The sequence below is a fragment of the Protopterus annectens genome, chromosome 14.part0, assembly GCF_019279795.1.
Source record: "Protopterus annectens isolate FY-2018-M chromosome 14.part0, PAN1.0, whole genome shotgun sequence".
Classification (NCBI taxonomy): Eukaryota; Metazoa; Chordata; order Ceratodontiformes; family Protopteridae; genus Protopterus; species Protopterus annectens.
Window position 1 is genome coordinate 604,828,641 of NC_056748.1, and position 25,135 is coordinate 604,853,775.

General features: G+C 38.7%; 1 protein-coding gene across 5 annotated transcripts in view; it reads left to right on the forward strand.

Moving 5' to 3' along the window:
• POLL (DNA polymerase lambda) overlaps window positions 1-25,135 on the forward strand; it is an 884,755-nt gene that overhangs the window by 440,964 nt on the left and 418,656 nt on the right. For all 5 annotated transcript variants that reach the window (XM_044056348.1, XM_044056347.1, XM_044056349.1 and 2 more), the window contains one exon: window positions 4,012-4,329. In XM_044056348.1, the coding sequence (XP_043912283.1) occupies window positions 4,012-4,329 (318 nt within the window). The remainder of the gene's footprint in view (window positions 1-4,011; window positions 4,330-25,135) is intronic.

Consider the following 25,135-nt stretch of genomic DNA (forward strand, 5'->3'; position numbering starts at 1 on the left):
TAGCCACACCTCCAGGCTAGTTGCACAACACAATGCCTCTGAGATCATCCAAGTGCAATTAACTGTGGGCAAAAATGCATTCCAAATTGTAGTTTCGTATAGATCCGCCACCATGACCCAGGAACCACACTCCTTGTTCCTGGAGATATTGGAAAAGATGAGGATCCAACCAAATACCCTAATGGGTGATTTCAATTACCCTAACATAAACTGGGAAAACTACTCTTGTACTAATCCCCTTGCTCAACAATTCCTGGAATTTATAAACTCTTAATGCCCTGGATCAACTTGTCAACACCCCCACCAGGAGCAACAGTATTCTGGACCTGGTCATTACCAACATAGGTGACCGGTGCTCAATGCCCGAGATCAACTCCTCGCTGGTTAGATCAGACCATAAACTAATCACCCTAGATATCCACATCCCGACCCCACCCCCACACAAGGAAACCATCATAAAAAATTTCTCCAAAGCGAACTTCATGCTACTCAAAACAGAGGTGGCTAGATTCGCGACACCCCTGCAGATGGATAATACAGTCGCGACTGCTGAATCCTACACAAATGCACTCTACAAGCACCTGCATGAGGACATGGATCGTGCTATCCCTAACAAACACAAGATGCTGTCCTCCAAAAAAAGGAAGCCAATCTGGTGGTCCCCTGCCATTAACAAACTCTACAACAGAAGGAAGAAACTGTTGCAAAAGAGAGTAAAAACCCATGAATGGAGGAGCTCCCTGACGGGCCTCAGTAAGAAACTAAGATCCCTCATAAAATCCTCCAAAGCAAATTTTGAAAGAAAAATTGCAATGGAGTCCAAAGACAACAACAAGGCATTCTTTAGCTATGTCAAGAATCTCCATGGCAACACCCAGATCTGTGCTGAGCTACAGCAGAATGGCACAAAATATACAGAGCCAAATGATATTGACAAAATCTTGGCAGATAGGTTCAGTGCTAACTTTACTCCCCTCTCACCCCCCCAAAGGGCCTTTAACTATACCAAATGATTGTAGAGCCTTGTTTTTTCACAAACACACAGGTAAAAAATGGCACTCTCTAAAGCCAAAAACACAGCGTCCATGGAACCGGACGACATCCCAGGATGCGTCTTACACGAACTCCAAAATGAACTAGCCCCCCACCTAAACTCCATGTTCATTCACAGCCTCACCACAGGCTATGTGCCTACTGAATGGCACACAGCAACAGTTATCCCACTACACAAAGGAGGAGCCACCACAGACCCTGGGAACTATCGACCTATTAGTCTGACAAGCTTGGTCTGCAAGGCCATGGAGCGTATCACCATGGAACTCATAAACAAAGACATTGGTAACCTCTAAACTTTGAATGCTACCCAATTCGTATTTGTAAAGGGTAAATCATGTCTCCTAAACCTGGTAGACTTTTTTAAACAGTTACCAAGGCCATAGACGAGGGCAAGGTGGTCCACACAGCCTACCTTGGCCTCGCTAAAGCCTTCAATACTATCCCCCATTCAGGAATCCTAGATATACTCACCAACCTTAACATAAACCCTTATGTCACGAGATGGGTGGCCAACTGGCTCACGGACAGAACCCACACAGTGAGAGTTGCAGACTCCAGATCTGACTCCAAACCAGTGACAAGTGGAGTGCCCCAGGGTTCAGTCTTGGGACCTCTCCTGTTCGGTATATACTTCTCTGAAGTGCAAGTGAACACTGAGGATCTATGGCTAACCAAGTTTGCAGATGACTGCAAGCTGGGTGCCATAATCAATTCCCCTGCCGACGTCGACATCCTGCAAAAGGGCTTCACTGAGACAGAAACCTGGTGTCAAAACCATGGCCTCAAGCTAAATGCCAAAAAGTGCATTGTCATCCCCTTTGGTAAAAACACGGTACCCATGAATTACCAAATAGGGAGAAGTTCACTTAATACAGGAAGTGTGATAAGAGACCTTGGAACCCAAGTGGATAGTAACCTCTCCTTTGATAATCACATTGCCACAGTGGTCAGAAAACCTTTCTACGTGGCCTTCCTAATCAAAAAAGGGTTCGCATTTAGAAAAAAGGAAGTCATTGTCCCCCTCTACTCATCACTTATCAGACCTCTCATTGAGTACAATGCCCCGTTTGGGATGTACCACACAAGACACCTACAACAACTGGAGAGGCCCCAAAAGTACCTCACCAAGAGGATTGCTGCCCTCAGAAAGTTGCCCTATGCAGACCGGCTCAAGATACTCCAACTCTACTCGGTTGCATACCGCTTACTCCGAGGAGATCTCTGTCTGACATACAAAGCTATGTCAAACCCAGAATTGATGGACATGCTCCACTTAAAGAAATCCCAATTTCCCTGAGCTACATGCTCTAGGGACCTAAACCTCACCACATCAATAAATAGGACATGCTGGAGAGAGAGATTCTTGACCCAGAGACTTCCACTGCTCTGGAACAAAATTCCCATCTACATCAAGCAGACCTCATCATTAGCACTCTTCAAGAAAAACCTTGATGAGTGAATGGGTAATAGGAATTTCACCCTTGGGATCACGTCTGTGGTTCTGCTCGATAGAGGGGCAGGAATTTAATCTACATGGGTGGCAAAGGCCAAGACACTTTTGGCTAGGCTTACTTATGCCCTCTGGCCGATAGCCTAGTACCTACCTATGAACCTATATTTGTGCATTAACAAATAATTAATAGCATACTTATTTAAGGAATCCATATTCAGCTTCAAGCTAATAAAATATTGTAAAAGAAAAAAATAATCACTAACCACAGAATTCAGAGAGAACTTAAATCAGCTTATAACAAAAAAAATCAAACGAGCAGTATACAACTAAATACTGAAGTAAGTACAGTAAGGTTGTTCTGACATACCAGTTCTGCAAGCCAGACAAAAGTTGTAATTCCTTTACATCGTGCAGTAGCTTCTGCTTACTATCACTCACAGTTGCAATTCTTTTTAACAGTAAAGATTAGTAAATCACAAACCAAGGTAGGATTGTTTAGATATGCTCGGGATTTTCCCCTGCATTCTGTGTGAATTTATAGCTGTTTAGGCCCCTTGAGGTGGCTAGAGCTTGCCTGTCTAAAACCTATCCCTTTCTAACAGCCAACATTGAAATTAAAGGTAAAACAACAAAATATGAATCTGAGTAAATCTTTTTAGCAAGCTATATCTTCCGACCTTCAAACAGTGAAAAACAGTAATAAATAAAATACAAATTCAAATAAAACTTTTCTTACCAGTCAACTCCACAGTAGGATTGTTTAGATATGCTCAAGATTCAGAGGCAAGTACTAGTCTAGATGTCCTTACGGGTCATTTTAAGGCTAGTCATTTTCCCTTTTTGTGCTCAGAAAATATATCCCATTTCATTATCAATTGGCCCTACCCATCCTGTGGTTGCTAATTATATATTACACATAATGAGAGTACCTGGGATTATACCATACATAATTTGATGGGACCCATGCTTGGGATAAAACATATGATGATCATACTACTTTGAAAAGAAAAATATTCTGCAATAACCAAAGAGGAATTGTGTGTGTGTATTTATTTATGCATGAATGCTGGCTATATGGTGGTTTTCATTGCAAATTTGTAGAGAAGTGTTCCTTTATGTTAACTTTTCACCTGTCTGACTGCAAAGTGATATTTATGTTAGGTTATTAATGTTATGTCTGTAACTGAAGTTATTCTTTGTAATTGTTCGTACTTTTACTTTTTCTCCTTTGTGAGCTTAGGTTATATCTGAAAAGGGTCAGTTGATCAATCCACTTATCTGGTTATCAAGTAGTTAGATAAGTAGTTATAAATAAATAAGTAAATGTTTTATTAACTAAGTAATGCAAGCACAGAACTATTGCAGTATAACTTAAGCAAATCTCAAAATGAATCAATTTATCTCTGTTTAATCTTTAGAAGAAAGCATGAGTGTAGTGCAGTGTTTTACCTATCTAGATTTGCTTTCCTAAAATGTGTTTGCTGTTCATTTGTTTCTTAAAGGTGATGGAAGGTGAAGGCAGTGATGCAGAAGAAACTGGAGTTTCCAAGAGTGACTTGGAAGCACTCCTGTTTGGAATATGCTACGCTGAAAAGGCAGAAAATTCCAGTCATAGCTCATTAGTACCTTCTTTAACTGGGAAGTGGGTCTGTGCCAGATCTTCTGTCAGTAAGAAGGAAAATCTTAACCAAAACATTACTGAGAAGCTGGAGGTGCTGGCTAATGCATACACACATCAAGGAGACAAGTGGAGAGCACTTGGGTATTCTAAAGCAATTAATGCCCTCAAGAGTCACCCTAAAGCTGTCTCTTCATATGAGGTAAGAGTAGAATTAACACATGTCCTTAGTTATAAAAAGTGGTAGGTGATGTATATAACAAGTGGCAGTTACATAATCTCTTCTGAGTGTTTATTGATATGGTTTGTTGGTGAGGCCAGTATCTTTCACAGCACAATGTTTCTATTATTTCTGTGTGATTCCTTCACAGTCTGAGGATGTGTACCTTTTCAGAAGAGGCATTGTCCACTGGGATAGTATGTGTGTATTTTGTACACGTGTATTGCAGTGAATGACATTATTGCTTCATAACAAGACATTCTCCAATTTGGTTATTGGCTAGGGTACCTACTGTTGGGAGCCTGCATGTTCTGCCTGTGTTCATGTGGGTTTCTCAAGGTGCTCCCATTTCTTCTCACTTCCCAAACACAAGCAGTAGATGAGTTGTTGAATTTGAGTTGTCCCTAGATGTGCATGTGATGTGTTTGTATACCAATCTCCTTTCATTCCATACTTTCCTGAGTGGTGTAAGCTATTCAGGGCATCATTGTAAGTTTTGGATGCAACTCATAAGCATGGATCTTCTAAGAATTTAGTGAACTTTTTTTATTATGAACTTCCTACAGGCAAGAAAAACTGTCAGAAGCTTCAAATGAAAATTTAAGGTCATTAATACAACAGATTTTTCAAAAACAGTATATAGATCAAGAAACTTTGATCTGTTTGGAAAAAGAAGCATCTGAAGAAGTATGAAAATGTAAATAACACAACCTAGATATTTTTGAAAAGCGTAAAAAAGAAATATGGACATGGGAAAGAAAGAGATTTGATATGGTGCAACATTTTTGCAAAGACAAAAGCCAAATTAATCAACATAAAGAAGGCAGCCCGAAAGATATTCGAAGATAAATACAGGGAAAAGCATCCAGATATGGAAAATTTCACAATAAATAAAATATCACAAAGAGGGAATGTAGAAATAAGATTAGTAAAGTAGAAGTTAAAAAATAGAAGTTGAAATTATGGAATTACCTGCAAAGTGAAGGATTTGATGTAGAAGGTCTAACACAGGTTACGTCACAGCATGATGGAGCAAGTCCCCAAAGTAAGGAGAAACAGGAAGATCAGAAGACATCTGAAGAAGAAATATGGAGATGGGAAAGAAGATATTTAATATGGTATAATATTTATGCAAAGGAGAAAGCAAAACTAATCAATACAGAAAGAGCAGCACCAAATATATTTGAAGAGAAATACAGGCAAAGGATTCCAGACATGGAAAAACTTTACAATACAAAAAATAAGAAGACAAAGAGGAAAAGGAGATGAGTAATGGAGAAATTAAAGAATTAGAAACTGAGGTCACAAAGTACCTCCAAAGTGAAGGACTTGGTGTAAAAAATCTAATTCAGAAAGTGCCACAACAGGACAGAGAAATGGAACTCCAAATTAAGGGGAAAACAGTGGAATGGGAAGCAATTGGTCAGGTGCCATATGAAGATATTTTGGAGCCTTCCACAGAAAACCAGTATAAACATCAACTTGAAGCTGGACAGCAAGGGAAGGAACAGGAAACTGAAAACTCGAACGCAGTTAATGTTGAGGCGTGATAAGCCAGTGAGTTTCTCATATGACAGAACAATAGATGGCACAGGAAGAAATTGAAGCGAATGTGCCACAGGAAGATGTATTAGAACTTTCTATAGAATGCCCGCAGGAAATGGAAAACAAAAAATATCCACCTTCGGTTTAGAAGAAGCCGAGGTAAAAGAAGAGTTGCTTGACTTAAGAGATAGACATATTAACTTCAATGAAAGAAATAGACTGCAGAAGGTCAGTAAAACCCCAAAGTCAGAAGCTTGATAAAGCAAATGAACACAGTAATTAGGACTGTCCATAGAGATTCATGCAATATAACAAAAGTAAACAGGATATATTACTTTGCAGCTAAATTAATAACTGATAACGTTCTACCACAAGAACACAGGGTAGTGAAGGAGAGAAAGGGGAGAAATCAAATACCATCATAGAAGTATCGAATAGATAAAACCATACAGCAACTACGACAAGAAGAGTCACTATTAGAAGAGTATAGAAGAGGGAACAAATCAGCAAAAATCCTCAAAGATAGATGTGATAAAAGCAGAGTGCAATATTAGGACAGATCAGGATCTATCATGCATTATTGCAAATAAACTAAAAATCTAAGCACAGGTGGAAAAACTTAGAAGATACATAGACAAATATAAAGGAAAAGTACAAAATAAGCAATTTATTGATGACCCAAAAAAGTTTTATAGAGAAATGGAAATAAGGTGAAAGGAATTGAAAGACCATCAAAAAAAGAAGACCTAGATACATTCTGGAGACGTATCTATAAAGATCCTGTGGAACATAAAGATGCTAATTGGATAGAAGAAGCAAACGAAACAATAAGAACTTTAAAGGTACAGGACATGAAATGAGATGAAGTAACAACCAGAGAGATTGAAACAAAGTTAAGAAAAGCCTTTAATTTGGAAAACCCCAGGCCCAGATGCAGTACCTAACTTCTGGTTAAAAGTATTAACATCTTTGCATGAAGATTTAACCATGAGTAAGAATTATTTATATGCACATCCCAAACAGACACCAACCTGGCTAACAGGAAAAACAATGCTCCTACTTGAGAGTGAACCTGCAAATGACCCTAAAAATTATAGACTGGAACTTGCCTTCTGACGATGTACAAACTATACACTGGAATTGATGCCGACCGAATTATAGTCATTTAGAAGAAAACTCAATTATGACAACAGAACAAAAGGGCAATAAAAGAAAGTCATATGGAACAAAAGATCATTTGTTGTTAAATAAAATCATAGTAGAGAACTGTAAAAAGGGGAATAATTTGAGTATGGCCTGGATTGACTACAAAAAAGCATTTGATAGTATCCCACATTCATGGATAAGAGTGCTTAAAAATGTATCAGATACACCTGACACTGATCGTTTACATTACAGTGACCATGAAACTGTGGCAGACCACTTTGCAATTAAGCCATGATAAAGGAAAACTAATTATTCCAGGGATAAAAATCCAAAGGGGGATATTCCAGGGTGACTCTCTGTCACAGCTACTATTCTGCCTTGCCCTTAATCCATTAATCTGCCTACTTAACAGCTTAGGTCATGACTATAATTTGGCACCTAGAAAACAAAGTGCAAAGACTTCTCATCTTCTCTTTGTCGCTGATTTGAAACTGTATAGCTCATCAGATGAGGAACTGAAAGCACAACTGCAAGTTTTCAAAACTTTTTCAGATGATATAAGAATGTCATTTGGTCTTGATAAATGTGCAAAAGCAACCTTTAAAGCAGGAAAACTGCATCATGGGACAAGAATGTGATATGAAAGAACTTGATCAAAATTGAGTGTATAAATATGTGGGAATTGATGAAGGATCAACAATAAACCATGAACAAATGCGAATAAAACGTAGGAGAATTTCAGAAGACTTAAATTAATCTGAAAATAGCGTTGACATCTAGGAACACAATCCAAGCTATAAACCAATTTGCTCTTCCTGTCCTTAGTTTTGGAGTGACTGACTGGATCCAAAACGTGCTGGATAGATTAGACAGGAAAACAAGAAGGATGCTTCATGCTCACCAAATGATTTAATAATCAGTGCATACCAAGATTATATATTCCCTGTTTTGAAGGAAGGATGGGTCTCCTTGAAATTGATAACATGTATAGATTTGCAGTTGTGGGATTGCACGCATATCTGCTGACCTCACAAGACCCAAATGTAGTGAAAGTTTTGAAACATGAGTAGAACAAATCTAAGATGACTTCCCTGCTTAGGCTAGCAGAAGCATATTGGCGTCAAGCACGAATGGAAATCAAACCAGAAGTAGATAAAAAATCAGGCAGCAACTGAATGTGCCAAAAAACAAAAGAAAATAAAGAAGGTGAAGGACAAGATGAGAAGGCAAGAAATGTGGAAAAAGCATAAATATAGTTGCAAGTGTAGAAAACTTCTGGAAGAACCTCCTGTTGATCAGGAATGAATGCAGAAATGGTTAAGGAGAGGTGAATTTAAACCAAGAGATGAAAGGTTAATATTGGCGGCCCAAGACAGTGGGCTACGTACACGTTTGTTTACAAAGTCCATTGTACATGTGGGAGAAATAGACAAATGTAGGTTTTGTAAAACAGAATTGGAAACAGTTGCACACCTCGTTGCTAGTTGCGACATACTATTGGCAGAAGGATTATATACTGAGAGATGTAATGTGGCGAGACTGTTTCACTGAGGATTGTGCAAACATTATGGTACTGAAGTGGCTGCAAAACACTGGAAATATGAGCCACAAAGCATCATAGAAAATGATGGTCTACATCACATGGGATCGCCCATTGACAACAGTTCAAAAGATAGATGCTAGAAAACCAGATATAGTGATCCAGGAAAAGAAGACAAAAAGTAGCATTGATCATTGAATTTGCAACACCCAGTGACTACAGTGTCCTGTGTACAGAGAGACACAAAGTCATAAAATATCAGGATTTGCAAGGAGAAACGAGAGCAATGTGGAAGAAAGATACCCAGATAGTTCTAATAGTAGTAGGAACAACAGGTCTTTTGAAAAAGAGTCTACAATCCTATTTAAATGTGCTATCAATACATGTAACTCCATACGAATTGCAGAAGGAGTTATTACTGGGCACATTGCGGGTGCTGCGATGAGCACTTTTGGCTGACATCAAAGAGCGAAACAATACTGATTTCCTGAACTTAAATCATACTTTGACTTAGGCATATGGGGTCCATTCCTGTCATAGAATTAGAAAACGAAAAGATATGGAGAAATTAAAAAAGGAACTAACATATTTGGCTCTTATGTATAGCAGTGTTTCATAGGGATTTGTTGTTAAAATGTGGCACTATGCTTAGTTTCTAACTAATGGTATATAACTTCTGAAAAAAAAGCCTGCTAGAACTGATGCTGATAATATATGTGCATTATGTCCTTATTTTGACAAATACAGCACTCCTACATATTTCACAGGAAGAAAAAAAATGTGTGTGTGTGTGTGTGTGTGTGTGTGTGTGTGTGTGTGTGTGTGTGTGTGTATGGGTCTACCTGAAAACACCGAAAGTCCACAACGCTGACAACAAGAACACCGACAACGGAAGATCAACAACGGAGAAGACCAAAAGTTGAGAATCCCGACTCTGAGAACACCGACATGTTAAGGTAAGTGTGCAATAGGGACAGACGTTAGGATCAGGGTGTAGGTAAGGTAAGTGTGTGATAGTGACTGATGTTAGGGTAGGGTGTGGGTCAGGTAAGTGTGCGATAGTGACGGACCTTAGGTTTAGGGGCGGATTAAGTGAGTTAGGGTTAGGGTGCAGGTAAGGTAAGTGTGCAGTAGTGACTGACTTGAAGCTTAGGGGTGGATTAAGTGAGTTAGGGTTAGGGTGCGGGTAAGGTAAGTGTGTGATAGTGACAGACCTAAGGGTTAGTGGCGGATTAAGTGAGTTAGGGTGCGGGTAAGGTAAGTGTGCAATAGTGACGGACCTTAGGGTTAGGGTTAAGGTTAGTGCATAGATAGTTGTGTATGTAAGGTTTAGTGAAGGTTTGTAAGGTTTTTGGTGTGCTTGTGTTGTGTGTGTGTTTTTTGGGAAAGGTATTTGTTTTGTTGATTGTCGGGATTGTGGTTTGTCGGGCATGTGAAGTTTCGTGTTTTTGAACTTACGGTTTTGTCGTGTCGGTTATTTTGTTGTCGGTGCTTTGGCATGTCAGTGTTATCAGGTAGACCCATATATATATATATATATATATATATATATATATATATATATATATATATATATATATATATATATATATATATATATATATTTTTTTTTTCCTTAATTCTAAGTCGTCATTGCTATAATGACATGTTTGTATGTGGCTAAAGCTGTCTGGTCAAATCCAGATGTCTGCTGCACTTGTAGATATGAGGTTTAAATTACAATCTTAGGAGTGTGTGTTGTAGCTGGACCCCCTGAAAATGTTGTTGTGAAATCTCAGAGGAACAGATATAACCTTTAAAGCAGGCCCAGTGAGGTTTGTTTGGTATGCCTTTACTGCCAGTCTGCCATTTTGCTTTTTTATTCTATTTTCATTGTGGTGCTGTGCTCAACTTCTTCACAGTATGCAGAGTACAGTAATAGCTTAAAACATTCACTAGATTGCTATAGCATCAGAAATGATGGTTCTTCTTATTTTTCTTGATTACAGATTATTACCTTTGCCTGTTTAGGCTTATTTGCAGTAAGTCACATTATGAAAAGAGAAAGTTATGTATATGTTTTCATAGTTGGAACCAGCAACAGCTGAGTGCATTTTATAGCTGTGAGTCATGACACATTATTCTGAGAAATGTGATGTATTACTTCATGCAGTTACAGAAAATGGCCATATTTTTAATTTATTTAAGAAAATGGTCTTTTATTGCTTTGTATCACCAGTTGTTTTATAATAGCCATTTAAGTGTGCTGTTTTTTTTTTTGTTTGTTTTAAGTTTTTCCTCAAAAAATGTATATTGTGTATTTTGCCATATTAACAATTTCAGTTTTGTGTTTGGATTCTATCACTGGTGTTTTCTTATGAAATTAAAAACAGAAATATCTCTTTTCTAGGAAAAATATGCTATGTTGATTTTATATGTGCAAAAGATACAGCAGCGTGAGCACGAACTTCTAAAATAAGTACTTATAAAGAAAAAAAAGCCATCTTGGGGTGAAATAGCTGACAAATCACGGTAGTTATGAAGTAAACGTACCAAAATCGAACTGCAAGGCTGTTTTGTAAAAAAACAAGGCACTTTATTCACAAATGTTAAGCGCTTTCGTCCCAGTGAACAAGCAGAATGGGACTTCATCAGAACAAATAACATAAGTTAATCATTCCTTAGACAGAAACATTCTAATAACATCATTAGGGATCCAGTGCCGTTTTTAAAGGTACAATACAATATCATAGAAAAACAAATAGTAAAATCCAGCAGTGCCAAATATTCATATATTAATATAAATTGAGTATAAAAATTCCTAAGAATTAAAAAATAAACAAATAGACGAATAGAAAAATAATCAAATATTAAAATAAACAAATAGAAAAAACAAACCTCCTTATAAAATACAGGCTCTTTTCTTCAAAAAAAGGAATAATAGCTAATTTCTCATTTAATCCAGGGGGGATAGTGGCATTCAACTTCATTTGGCACTGTGGCTGTCTAATTCCCATATTTTCTTTATTGATTTTATATGTTATTGTAAAAGATGTATATTTGTATATGTCTCTCAGGCATGTACTTATTTGATATTATACTATTTTCCCTAAAAGCTATTGGACTGTGCAAATCAAAGTGAAAGTTAAAGCATATTGAAGCAGTTGAGAGATTTTTGTTATCGGAATGTAGTATGGAATTTGTGCTAGAATGGCCTTTGTAAATTGACCAGGAGCAACTTTTACAAAGCAGTGAACTGCAAGCATATGTGTAGCTTTCAGATGTTCATCATATTGATCACTGCTGCAGTAGCCTTAGATATATGGATTATATCCTGCCAAGGATATAACAGCTGGCCAGCTTCCAAAGCTTCAGGGCACCTTCCATGAGCCCACTTGTCAGGCAAATTTAGCTGAGCTGACTAAAAGACAAATTGGGGTGCAAAGCCCAACAGAGTATGCACCTCTAAGGCTTTCAAGGCTAGATGGATAACCTGTGCTTTCCTTTGCTTGGCAGATAAGTTCCCTTTGAGGGGAAACATCCATTTTCTTAATTTTGTTGATGTTTCATTACTTTCCTCTTCGGGAAAGTTATTTCAAAGCTGAGTGTTGTTTAAGGGTATGTCTTGAGGCTATAATATTCTTTTAAGCAGAGCACTTATTGTTTCTGTCAGTTTAAAAGTGATGTAAATTAATTGAACAAATTTTTTACTACGGAGAAATTGTGTTTATTTTACTTCTGTGGGGCTGGCATGGTGTTTTAAAGTGCTTTTTACTGTGTTTATGTCAAAAAAGTAACTTTTGTGAACTAGTAGTGTTTACCAGCAATTGCTACTTGTCTTCATAGGAAGGAGGTACCATTTTCAGACTGACCATGCAACAGACTACCAGTCCCATGATCTGTCATTCTTCCAGTCACAAAAAAAAAAAAAAAAACAATTAAGCAAACAGCCTTTGCCACCTCAGCAGGCTATCAATTTTTTGTCAGCTGCAAGTGTGTGACTCTTTCTAACTCAGACCATTCATCTTTTACCCCAGATCCCTTTGGTGTTGCACTTACAGCCACTATGGACGAGGGAGTAGCCATGTCCTCTGCAGCTGTTGGGGTCCCCTTAGTGCACAAGAAAGAGCCACTGTTGTTGATCTTGAGAGAGGAAACAGGGAAGGTTTCCATGTTATTTTAGAATGTTGTGCCCATCCCTGGGGAAGAAACTGCTATCATTAGTAACAATGTCCCATTTTTCCCATCAAAAAATAACAGAAAACCAAGCATGTACCTGCTCCTTATTTTCTTTGGATAGGAGTAGTATACTGGGTCTAGCTGAGGGTGTAATTCAGGCAATTGATCCTTCTTGTAAAGTAATCTCTGGTGAAAGAAAGAAGGATTCCTCTTTTCCTGAAGAGATTCAAGATTCTGCATCTGAACAGGAAAATGCAGGAATGGATACAGGATTTTTTTTTCTCAGATGTCTGACTCAAACTCTGAGGACAGTCCAGTTCCTGATTCTCACTGTGGGGGATTCTCTTTCTCTAAGACTATTGTTATAATGTGCCACTGTTTTCAGTGGAAGAACATTGAGGCTTCTTAGTCCCTCAAAAAATACTATGAATTGTTATAGAAGGATTTTCTAGAACCTACACCCATTCCTCCTGTCCTGTCTACTTTGGAGGATGTGTGTGTTAACTATTCATTATTCCCAAACCTGACCAAGCAGCTATAGCCTTAGTTGATCCTAATGCTGCTAAGTACTTAGCTCCAATACTAGTCTTTGTGATAAGGAAGGGAAAATTGATAGGCATGAGGAAAAAGTGTATACTTCTGCAACTTTCATTTTCAGAATTTTAAATTGTCAGGCTCATATGTTAGTTCTGACAAATTGTGAAAGTATAAGGAATTTAATATCTGCAGTTTCTTCTTGTGAGGAAAAAAAATATTCTTTAATTAAAGGAGAACCACTCCCACAGACTGAAAAAAAAACATGTTTATTGGATCATGTCTTGAAGTTTCCTACATTTTAACACCACTTTTGGACTATATATGTATGTATGTATATATATATATATATATATATATATATATATATATATATATATATATCTTCACTTTATAATCTCGAAATACTGAAATCTCGAATTGTAGTATCCCCAGACTATAAAGCTGAATAGTCACAATACCGAAACCGCGAAATTCAAAATCGCGACTTTTAAATAAACCCTTCACCGCACAAACATACACACACCTTCCTTCCCACACTACAACAAATCAACAAAACATGCACATACACAACACAGACACACACCTAACCTACATATAGTGCCACCCCCCGCTACTTATGTCTACTAACTTCCAGGTCACACTAAAAAGGCAGTGACACTAAATCCACCACTACATACTCTATATTCCCCTTGCACAAACACACATCACATACTTACAAACACCACCACTCTCAACAGTTATACACTCACTCTTCCCTACCTACACCTAAAACTTCCCAACACACTCACATACACTCAAACCCCTACCCAAAACCCTTAAAAAAAACACTTACCTGAATCTCCAGACATACCCACACAATGACAGCCAAACCATATCCCACAGCACACCACTCTTTACCAACACAGTAAATCCCATGTAGCACGCCACGACAACCGCGGATTCAACATTCCGAATTTGAGCAAGTGCAGTTTCGCTCAACTGCATTTTCGGCTCGAGATTTCAGTATTTTGATATAGTAAAGTGCTTATATATATGTTTGTAATTTTTTTTTTTTTTTATGTAATTCCAGAGTCTGCCCACATGGAGTCCGGCATCTTGAGTGTTTAATCTATCTCTAGGTATCTCACAATGCAGTGTTTGGCTTAAAAATATTACATCATAGCCCCTAACCTTCTGTCAGTGCATTGATTTTACATGTGTTTTCAGGTATACCAGGCTTTCTTTTAGTCAGTCAAAATTTTATTTTAAGCGCATCACAGTTTTATATGAAAACAAAATGTTTTTATTTTTACGACCTTTGTGGCACAATTATTTAAGAATGTTGCTGCCTTAGGAATGCCTGAAAAAATTAAGTTGGAAGTTTTGCCAAATGATATATTACCAATTAGTAAGTAGTAAGGATTAAAATCTGACCCACTGTAAGTAGGTGAATAGTGCAAGGCAAGAGCACATGGACTTTGTCTCCTGCTATGAGCTATCAATCATGGCAGCAAACAGCTTAAATTACTTTTGCCACTTTGACAAATATGAAGGGGAAGTGTTTAGGAGGAGGGGAGATGAGTTTGAGGATTACAACTCCGGCATAACAAAAAAATGAAAACTGGCCACTTTAGAAAGAAAAAGAAGCAACAGTCACTGAGAATACTGTTCTGATTATCCCTGATTGTCCTTTATGTACTCATTGAAAAGCAGGTTATATGTGAAAACACATGTAAAATGCATTGACAGGAGCTTAGGGGCTATGATATAATATTTTAAAGCCAAACACTACATTATGGGATACTTAGAGGTAAATTAAAAAATCAAGATGTTAGACCTCATGTGGGCAGACTGTGGAATTACATTTAAAAATATAAAAAAAGTATATAGAGTCCAAATTTTTTGTTAACATGTAGGAAATATTAAGACATGATGAAATAAACATGTTTTTCAGTCTGTGGGTGCTGTTTTCCTTTAACTTAGTTTATTCTATTGCACAGGTCACTACCCATTGCTTACAGTATATGTATGACTCAGTTGATGCTTCTTCCAACGCTATGGCCACTGGTACTGTTTTGAAGAGATTTGCGTAGCTGCTTTCTTAAAAACTCCCATTTGGTGTTAAAAATGAGATTTTAAATTCTCCTTTGTGTAGAGATTTAGTGTTTGGCCCCTCTGATGCAGAAGTGATCAAAACATGTGATGAATGGGGCAAGGAATCTCTTAAAGATTTTTCCATCCTTTTCCAAATTATTCAAGGAGGTTTCTGTCTCCTCAACCATTTCTGACAAAAAAGAAAAAAAAAACACAATAAACTGTCTCAACAAAATACAGCTAAACAGACATTTAAGAAGAAATGGCAACAGCTCCAAAAAGAAGTCTCGGACCTTCCAAAACCAAGGACAGCAAATCTGACTATTCAAGAGACCTTGTGACTCCCTCCTATCCTCACCCATTTTATTCTTCCAGAATGTCTGACTCTCCATTTTTCTCTTTGGCAACTGATTATTTCAGATAAATGGGTTCTGAAAATCATTTATCAGGGTTTCAGATTGCAGTGGGAGGAAATTCTTCCTTTCCAGTGGGTCATTCCTCATTCTCCAAATCTGTCTCTTGTTTCCACCAGTTCTTCATTACATGCTGTCCTAAGGAATGATAGGACCAATCCATCTTTTCCAGTTGGGGGAAGAATTTTTATTCAAGGGTGTTCCTAGTGCCAAAGAAACAAAATTATTGGAGACCAGTTCTGGACTTTCTTTCCTAAGCTTGTTTGTGATAAATCCCAAATTCAAAATTGTCATTTCACAACCTATTACCTCTTCTTCCTCTTTCAAGTTTCATGGCAACACTAGACTTAAAAGATGACTATTATTACATCCCTGTTCATCCAGACTTAAGATATTTCATAACGTTATGTGTGCCTGGATCACATATCAGTTTTGTGCTTTACCCTTTGAACTATCCACTTTACCAAGAGTGATCATAAAATGTCTAGCTCCAGTTATGGCTCTTTACAAGCTACAGGGTATCCACATTTTTTATATTTTGATGACTTGCTTATCTTTGCAGAATCTTTTTCAAACTGTCAGGAATCTCTTTCTTGGGTGAGATATTTCTTACATAAGCTGGGATTCCAAGAGGACATTCAAAAGTATGTCTTGATTCCTTCATACAGGATTGTTTCCTGGGATATCAACTGGGCACCTCAGTTCTAAGAACGTTTCTTTCACAGGAAAAATAATCTTTATCTAGATCTATTTCTGAGTTTTTCCACTCAGACTTTGGTCACTGCAAGGGAATAGCTCAGGATTTGGGGTCTCATGGCATCTATGATTTTCATGATACCCCTGGCAAGACTCCACATGAGAAAGATGCAGTGGTAATTGAAATCTCTTTGGTCCCAGCATCAACACCCTGCTGGGGGCTGTCAGAAGAGAAATATTTTGGTGGAGATAACAGATAGTCTTAAATTCAGGTCTTCCCTTCTCTTTCCCTGTTCTAAAGCAGTTATTCACCTCAGACACTTCATACTTTGCCTGGAGAGCAGTTTATTAGGATAAAAGTGCAGGGGTTGCGAGACACCAAGGGCAGATGCAGTTATATAATTATTAAGGAGATGCTTGCCCGGATTAAGGCACTGGACTCTCTGAATCATCTTTAGTCCCTAGGACCTCTTTGATTACAGACAGTACCGCAGTCCTGTGGTACATCAACAAGCTAGGGAGAACCAGGCTATACTCCTTTTGCAGACTAGTCATGTTAGCTTGGGATATAGCTTCACAGCGCAGTCCCGCTCTACAGGCATCCTAAATTCTGTCAGAGCAAAATTGTGTGGCAAACAAACTGAGCAGGACCAGGGCAGACTCTCATAAATGGAAACTAAATCGGGAGTCTTCCAAGATTTGATCCATCTGTAGGGAATTCCTCAGGTAGACCTCCTTTCCTCCTGTCTGAGCAATCAACTGGCAAGATTCTGTTCCAGGGCTCCATGCAAGAAGACCTGGAAGACAGATGCATTTTTTATTCCTTGAACAGGAATGTTCCTGTACTAATATCCAAGGTAGTTCTGAAGATTCAGAAGGAATTCCCCAAGATCATTGCTGTGACTCCCGTCTGGCCCAGGCAACCATGGTTCTCGATTTTTTTTTGGAAATGACCAGGGGCAATTATCACAAGCTTCCTCACAGACTGGGCCTACTCACAAGGGCAGGGGTGTCTTTTACTCCCCAACATCAGTCAACATCAGTTGACTGCCTGGATGATAGGAGCTTAATGTCTTTTAGGCATCTGTTTATTGAGGATGTGCAGCAGGTACTAATGGAAGCAAGAAAGCCTGCTACTAGAAGATCATATATTAGCAAATGGAATTTTTTTTTTAGTTGGTGACTACAACATAGCCAGCACCCATTCAGAGCTAGTTTTCTGGTTCTACAATATTTGTGTGAGTTAGTATCCTATGGCCTTTATTTATCAAGGTTCATTTATCCACCATTTCAGCATGTCTGCCCATAGATCCTCCTCTTTCAATGCAGTATTGTGTCAAAATGCTCTCAGACGGGGTTTTGCATAAGAGGCCACCAAGAAAACAAGTGACCTGTCCTTGGAATCTCCATTTTGTAAAGAAAATAGACACCAAAGGAAATTCTTCATAAGAAACACAATATTGCCTCATGATAGGAAACTCAGCAGGATGAAAAAAAATCATATAATTTATTTCTTCTTCTGGTACCTCGTCCTTTGCAATTCATGGAATAATACACCAATAAAATCACATCATTAATATACTCCAGATACTAATGACCATTGCAATGATTCATTAATTAAATAATTGATTAAATACTTAATTAAGTGAAACTGTTGCAACATGGAAGCCCACAGTGAAAACATCTTAAAGAAAAACTAATAAACATTAATACAAATGAATACATCCCCTAACAGATGCACCCTACACAGCATTGCATTTAGAAAGTAATGTTACTATCCATATTCATACCATTAGGGAATAACGTATAAAAATTAATAATCATCCTACATTCAAGTCTGTTGAGTTCCCTTTTTAAAATTACCAGTGTTGGCTGAAGGTAGTGGCAAAAACTCTGAAAAACAAACTACTGGATGATTCTTCTGGTGATCCTTCTCTGCAAAAGGCCGAGGTACCAGAAGAAATAAATTATATGATTTTTTTCATCCTGGTGTGTTTCCTATCGTGAGGCAATATTGTGTTTCTTATGGATCTTAATTTTGTGTTAGAGAAGCTAGCACTTGCTCAGTTTGAACCAGCTAATCCGTCTGTCTTGAGGTTCTTAACATGAAAAAACAGTTTTTCTGATTACTGTGACCTCTGCAAGCAGAATTTCTTTGAGAACTAAACCTATTTTTATGCCCAAAGTGGTATGAGTTTACTTTAAGCCATTTCCCTATTTTCTTTCCTGAACCTAAAAATAAGGGAGAAAGGATACTCCATACCTTGGAAGCTCACAGACAACTCTGGTTCTATCTTGACAGAACTAAATCTTGCATAACTTTGGATCAATTGTTCATTTCTTGTGACGGTAAGAAGAGACAACATTTATGATGAAAACAGTATATTTCCAAATGGTTGCCTAAGGCTATTAACTTTGGTTATACTCACCATAATAAAACTATTCCAGGCAGAGTTAAGTCGCACTTTACTAGGGCCTTGGCTTCAGGTGTGGCTTTTTGGAAAGGGTTGGATTCAGAAATATTCTAGAAGTTGCTACTTAGTCCTCTGTACATACTTTTACAAAGCACTAAACGCTTGATTTCTTCTCTAGGTCAGGATCAAGCTGTGCTGGGACCATTTTCTAGGGCTCCTGGACTCTTTTTCTTCCACCTCCCAATTGTAGTTAGCTAAGATAATCTATCCATATAGCTAAGGCTACTGCAGCAGGGATCAATATGATGAGCACAATACAGTTGTGTAACTTAACATAACAGTAGCTGTTTGAATGATCACTGCTGCAAGTAGCCACTTTTTCTAATGCCAGGATGTGGGCATTTATTGTTTGTCTCTAGTATATTCCTTTCAGTGCTTAGCCTCCCTGTCTTCTGTCATAAAAGGTCTGAAGAGCTTCATACCCAAACGTGTCTTTTAGTCAGCTTAGCTCGAGCTGCCTGACAGTTTGGGCATGTGGAAGGTGCCCTGAAGCTGTGGAAGCTGGCTGGTTATTATAACCTTGGCAGGATATAACCCATATAGCTAAGGCTACTGCAGTGGTGATCATTTGAATTTCTTCTGTTTTGGCAAGCTTTACCTGCAGAACTGTGCTTTCTCTTAAGAATATAATAAAGAAAATCTATTAAAAATGAAATGCACAGGGTGTGATTTCAGTCCTAAAAGGAGTTTGTGTTTTTGTATAAAAGTGATATTTTCATTCTTTGTATATGTTGAGGCATAACAATAACATTAATTTATTGATTTTTTTAAGATTACGATATTGTTTTTATTAAAATTGTGTATGCAGATGCTTCTTTGTCTTTAAAGGTAGGAGTCCAGCTCATTGGTATATTACAAATTATTATTGCTAACAAAATTCTCTGAAAATAATGTGAATAAGTACTGAGCCATTCTGGAAATACAGGCTTTAAAATAGAAAAAAATTGTATTCTGGGAAATGACCTTGTGAAAATGTTCAGCAGTTAGGGCGTTAAGGGCATGATCAAATGGAAATACAGGAAGGCCTTAGAGAGGTGCCTGGTGTCAAAATGACTTTCTTGTGTTTCAGAAGGAATGTTGCTGTCCCAAGCCTTGGTTTCTTTTTCTCTGAGGCCTTTGAATAAAAAAGTTAAAAACAGTCTTTATCCTGTAAAAGCCTTAGTTGAAGAAAGCAAGAAGTGTGTTTAACATTCCTTATGTTATGAGTCAGCACCCTTCCTCTTCTACAGAATGTTTTCATCACAGATAAATTTTGAAAGATGTTGATAGCCTGTCAGGAGCCTCCGTTAAGTGGAAACTCCACCTTCTCCTATAGTTTAACTCCAGTCTTAGGGTGCTTTTCTTCCTACAATATGATTCCAATACTGTGTAGGTACCTGAAACCGGATTGCACTTTATAAAAATTTCATTTTCTCACTTTGGTATCAAAGGAAGGGAAACACCACCCACTTTTTTAAAACCTTAACTTTTCACATGAGTTGCACAGGAATTTGTCTACATTTGCATGACATACCACAGGCACAGAGAAATCTGTAGTCAGGAGTTCAGGCTGCTGTAAACAAGACCGAGAGATGTGAAACTGGTTTCCATTGTCTGTTGCAGAGAAGAAGAGAACTTATACTGATTCACAGCTGTTTCGTAGCAGTGCTTTTCATAGCAGAACAGAGCAATTAAATCAGTAAGTGGTTCAAAGGCAATTGTCACCTCTTTTGACAAAATTATATAAGCAGCCTCACAGTATTGAAATGCTAAGCTTTAAACTTTAAGTGATGGTTTATACTACTTTGCAGCTGTATAATTCCCTAGTTCCTTAGTATACTGTAAAATATTTGACTTAAACCTTGCCTGTTATATAAATAGGACCTGCTGGAGAGATAGGTATGTATCTCAGAGACGACTGTCTGTGGAATAGACTCCCCATCCATGTGAAGCAGAGTTCCTCCCTAACCCAATCTAACCCAATTCAAGTGCAACTTGGACAACTAGATGGGAAACCGGAAATTCATCCCTGGTTTGGCACCTGTGTCTCTAATGCAAACAGGTAATCTGTAAATGGTTCACCTCCTATGTCCATGCTTACACTTATCAAGGGTATCAGAACTTGTCAGAGATTTGGGATGCATGGACAGGCTTAAAAAGGCCTTTGTGGTCGTTAGCCTAGTAAACACCTATGAACCTATTCAAGAAATAAAAGAAGCAGTCATGTTACAGACAGTATATAAGATGACAGTGACTGACTTTAATCCCATTATATCTCAGTGGAATGGGAATACCACTACTTATGTCTAGTATGACTCATATAAAGCAGACGTGAAGTGGATTATGGGAAAGAGAAAGGCTAGAAGGAAAATATGATCATGTTGATGTCAAGCCCCATTGACAGGAATTTTCCAGAAAACACATTAAAATTCTGTAAGCAGCAGTTTGTGATTTTGAAATGTTAAAATACCTCAGAAAATAGAGACAGAGTGAAAAAAATTATTTTTGTAGTTCTGAGGTGGAGTTTTCCTTTAAACTCTCCTTGATAATGGATATTGAATCCATCACTTCTTTCTCCAGAGCTGTTCAGGCACCTGTTTCTCCAGGCTCTGAGAGACAGTACTCTACTTTGCTAGTCATATTTTTATATTTATTTGCCCATGGGAATTTCAGGTACAGTGCCTGCTGCTGTACAAGTTCTTCACCCTTTACCATAGATCCAGGGTTGTTGTCTTCTTTATTTTTTCCAGCAGATCTTCTTTTTTGTTTGGCAACTGGTTCCATGGTGCCAGTATTTTCAGTGCTGGCTATGGTGCCCTTTGCTTTTGCACCTGTTATTCTGACATTGGCCTTTCTGAAATTGTTGCTTGGACTCCTCTGAGTCAACCCCCCCCCCCATAAAAGACCAAGGAGATGTTTTGATTTAAATTTGCTATCCTGTTGTTTTAACTCCTCCTGCCGCCAAAAAAAGTGTTTAACTTAGCTATAGCATAGTCTGGATACAGGTTTGCTCCATCCAGGGGTGTTTGTTTGGTTTCTGCATTTTTTCCAGGCCATCTTGTGGTGGAGAGGGCCCTTCTGCATCCTAGTGAGAGCAGCGTGCTGACCGGAACCCACCTTGCATAAGGGGATTTGGTTAAGAGCCCAGGAAAATCGGATTGGTTAATTTGAGTGTTTTAAGTTTTTGTTTTGCTTTTTCTGGTATTTAAGCTGCACATTTGCACAGGTTTGCACTTGTTTAAAACAAGCTGAATAGGGCTGGTACTACTATAGCCCTGTGCTGATATACCAGGCTCCTGAGATCCTCAAAAAAACCTAAGTGCTGCTTTTATTACTTCTCTGCCATATTCTGCACTTACATTGTACTTTACTGTGTTGTTTTTATAATTTTATTTACAAAATGCACTATTTATTGCTGCATAACTGCCAATAAGTACTGTGTGTGCTGTTTTTCTTGTGTTTTAATTTAAATCTAACTGCTGCTTCTGCCCAAAAAAGTGGGTAACTTAGCAATAGCATAGTTCTGATACATGTTTGCTGCATCCATGACTGCTTGTTTGGTTTCTGTTTTTTTTTCCAGGCCCTCTTGTGTTGGAGGAGGCTTTCCGCCACCATTTTGAGAGTAGTGTGCTGACCGGAACCCACCTGGCATAAAGAGATTGGTTAAGACCCCAGGGAAAAGTCAGATTGGTTAATTTGAGTGTTTTAAGTTTTTGTTAATTTTTTTCTGGTATTTAAGCCCTGGGGTTTGCACTTGTTTGCTCGTAGCACACCGCCATACACTGCAGTGAATCTGTGGTAACCGTTGGTAGTGACGCAAAGTTCTCTCCCGTTAAATTTTCCCTTAGCACTTGCGTCTGTCCTTCAGACACAGTGCAGCACTTCTCTGCAGTTTAAGCACTGAACTAATCCCAGCCTCTAGGTGTACACCTAACTCGCACCTTTAAATCACACTTAACTGTGCTCTCTCTCAGATAATCTACCTTCCATCCTCTCTTGATTACTTCTTGTTTCCTCCTGTAGATTCTGAAAAATATGGATTGGCAATTTCCTACAGTTTCTCCAGCTGTCTTGGTTGATATGGACATCCTGTGGCAGTGTAGCAACTGTCTCATGTACACTGACAACCTCCTGCTCTTAGCCCTCAAAAATACAATATGTGAGAGATGCAACTACATTAAGAACCTTAAATCTGTGCTCTCTCACACACAAGTCAGTACATCTGACACAGAGTGAGTTATCAGCATGAACACCTCACCTCTTACAGTCATCAGAACAATACCACTCATTCCTACATATGCAGAGGTCCTCAACAGAAACATACCTAAAGATCAGAAACCTCCCAAGCACAAACACAAGCATGTTTCACAGGGCACTACAAAGCAAAACACATATAAAAACACGCACACCAGTGCTTCACCAGCACAGCCTCTAAGGCCAAACAATAAACCTAACATTTTAATTGTAGGTGACTCAATGGTGAGACATGCAGATGTGCCCCTCACCAGGCTGGTTAAGGTGAAAGTCATGCTGAGTTGCATGTCAGATGCCAGAATCCATTATATCACACATTCGTTTACATCTCTCAATAGTAGGTACTGTTATGACTCTGTCATAGTCCATGTTGGTGTGAACGACTTGAGATGTACCTCCTGCCTCCTTGGACTATATGAAGAGAGACATGAGTATATGTCCCAGGCAGGTATGCCCCGGGCCTCTTACCATCACCTAGAATGATGCCTCAGTACAAACAGAAAATGAATGACTTCAACAATTGGCTTAGTTTCTGGTGTCATTCTAAAGAGATCCAGTACCTGACAGCCTGGGATGACATGACTGATAGGCCTTGATGCTTTGCCAGAGATGGCCTTCACCTGTCCCCCCCTTGGGATTCCAGCTGCTGACTAAGGATCTTGCCACCTCCATAGTACCTTTTTTAGGCAATGTCATGATGACAAAATTGCCAGCATAAAAAAATTCATCAAAATACAAACTAAAGGTCATGCTGCTAAATGCTAGGAGTCTCAACTTGAAACTGCAGTTAGAAGCAGTCCTAACCTTAAAAGATGCAGACATTTGTGCAGTCACGGAGACCTGTTTCAAAGCCGTGGAAATTACCTCAGCCTTACTAGGGTATACCTCCTTCCACAGATTCAGACCTCCAACTGAAGGTGTAAAGACGAAAGGAGGTGGTGTTTCAATATTCATTAAAAATAAGCACACCACCAGACTGGTCAAAAAATATGAAGAACAGGAGGTACTTCAGGTGCAGCTAACTGTTGACAAGACACCTATTCAAGTCATAGCCAGCTATAGGTCCCCTTCCGTGAATCAGGAGACCCACTCTACCTATTAGAATCTACTTGAGTCTATTAAGATACAACCACACACCTTGGTTCTGGATGACTTCAACAACCTTACCATAGACTGGATAAACTGTGTTGAAACCCACTTGCCCAAATATTCCTCAACTTCATCAACTCGAATGCCTTGGACCTGCTGGTTGGCACCCCCACAAGGGGTGAAAACATCCTGGACCTGGTACTGATGAACAGAGGGCCTGCTTGCTGCATCCATATAGTGTGGTCCTCCCTGGTGAGATCCGACCACAAAGTTACCATCATTCCAGTCCCCCCTTCCCCCCAGTAACTAGGCAGAAAAATGTCTCCAAAGCAGATTATAACCTCCTACGGGCTGGCATAAACAGCTTTGTAGCACCTTCCTCTTCTAATGGAACAGAAATCTATGGGGAACTCTACACCAAGTCTCTGTACAAGCACCTGTATAGCTGCATGGATTCAGCAATACCAGATAAGGCCAAAACAAGTTCCTCTAGGAAGAACAAACCTGTCAGGTGCACTTCTGCCATTAACAGACTTTACAATAAGAGGAAGAAACTGCTGTCTAGGAGTAAGAAGGAGCAGGTCCCAGACTGGAAACAATCCCTCCTCAGCTTAAACAAGCAAGTAAGACACATTGTGAAATCCTTCAAAGTGAACTACAAGTCCAAATTAGCTTCCTCAACAAAAGACAGCCATGATGCCTTCCTTAGTTACATCTGCAATCTCAAAGGAAAGGCCCAGATTTGTACTAAATTGTTGGTTAATGTTACCACACACACACACACACACACACACACACACACACACACAAACATCAATGCTGTTGATATAGCAAGCCTGCTGGCAGGTAGATTCAGTGAAAATTTCACCCCCCCCCCCCGAGAG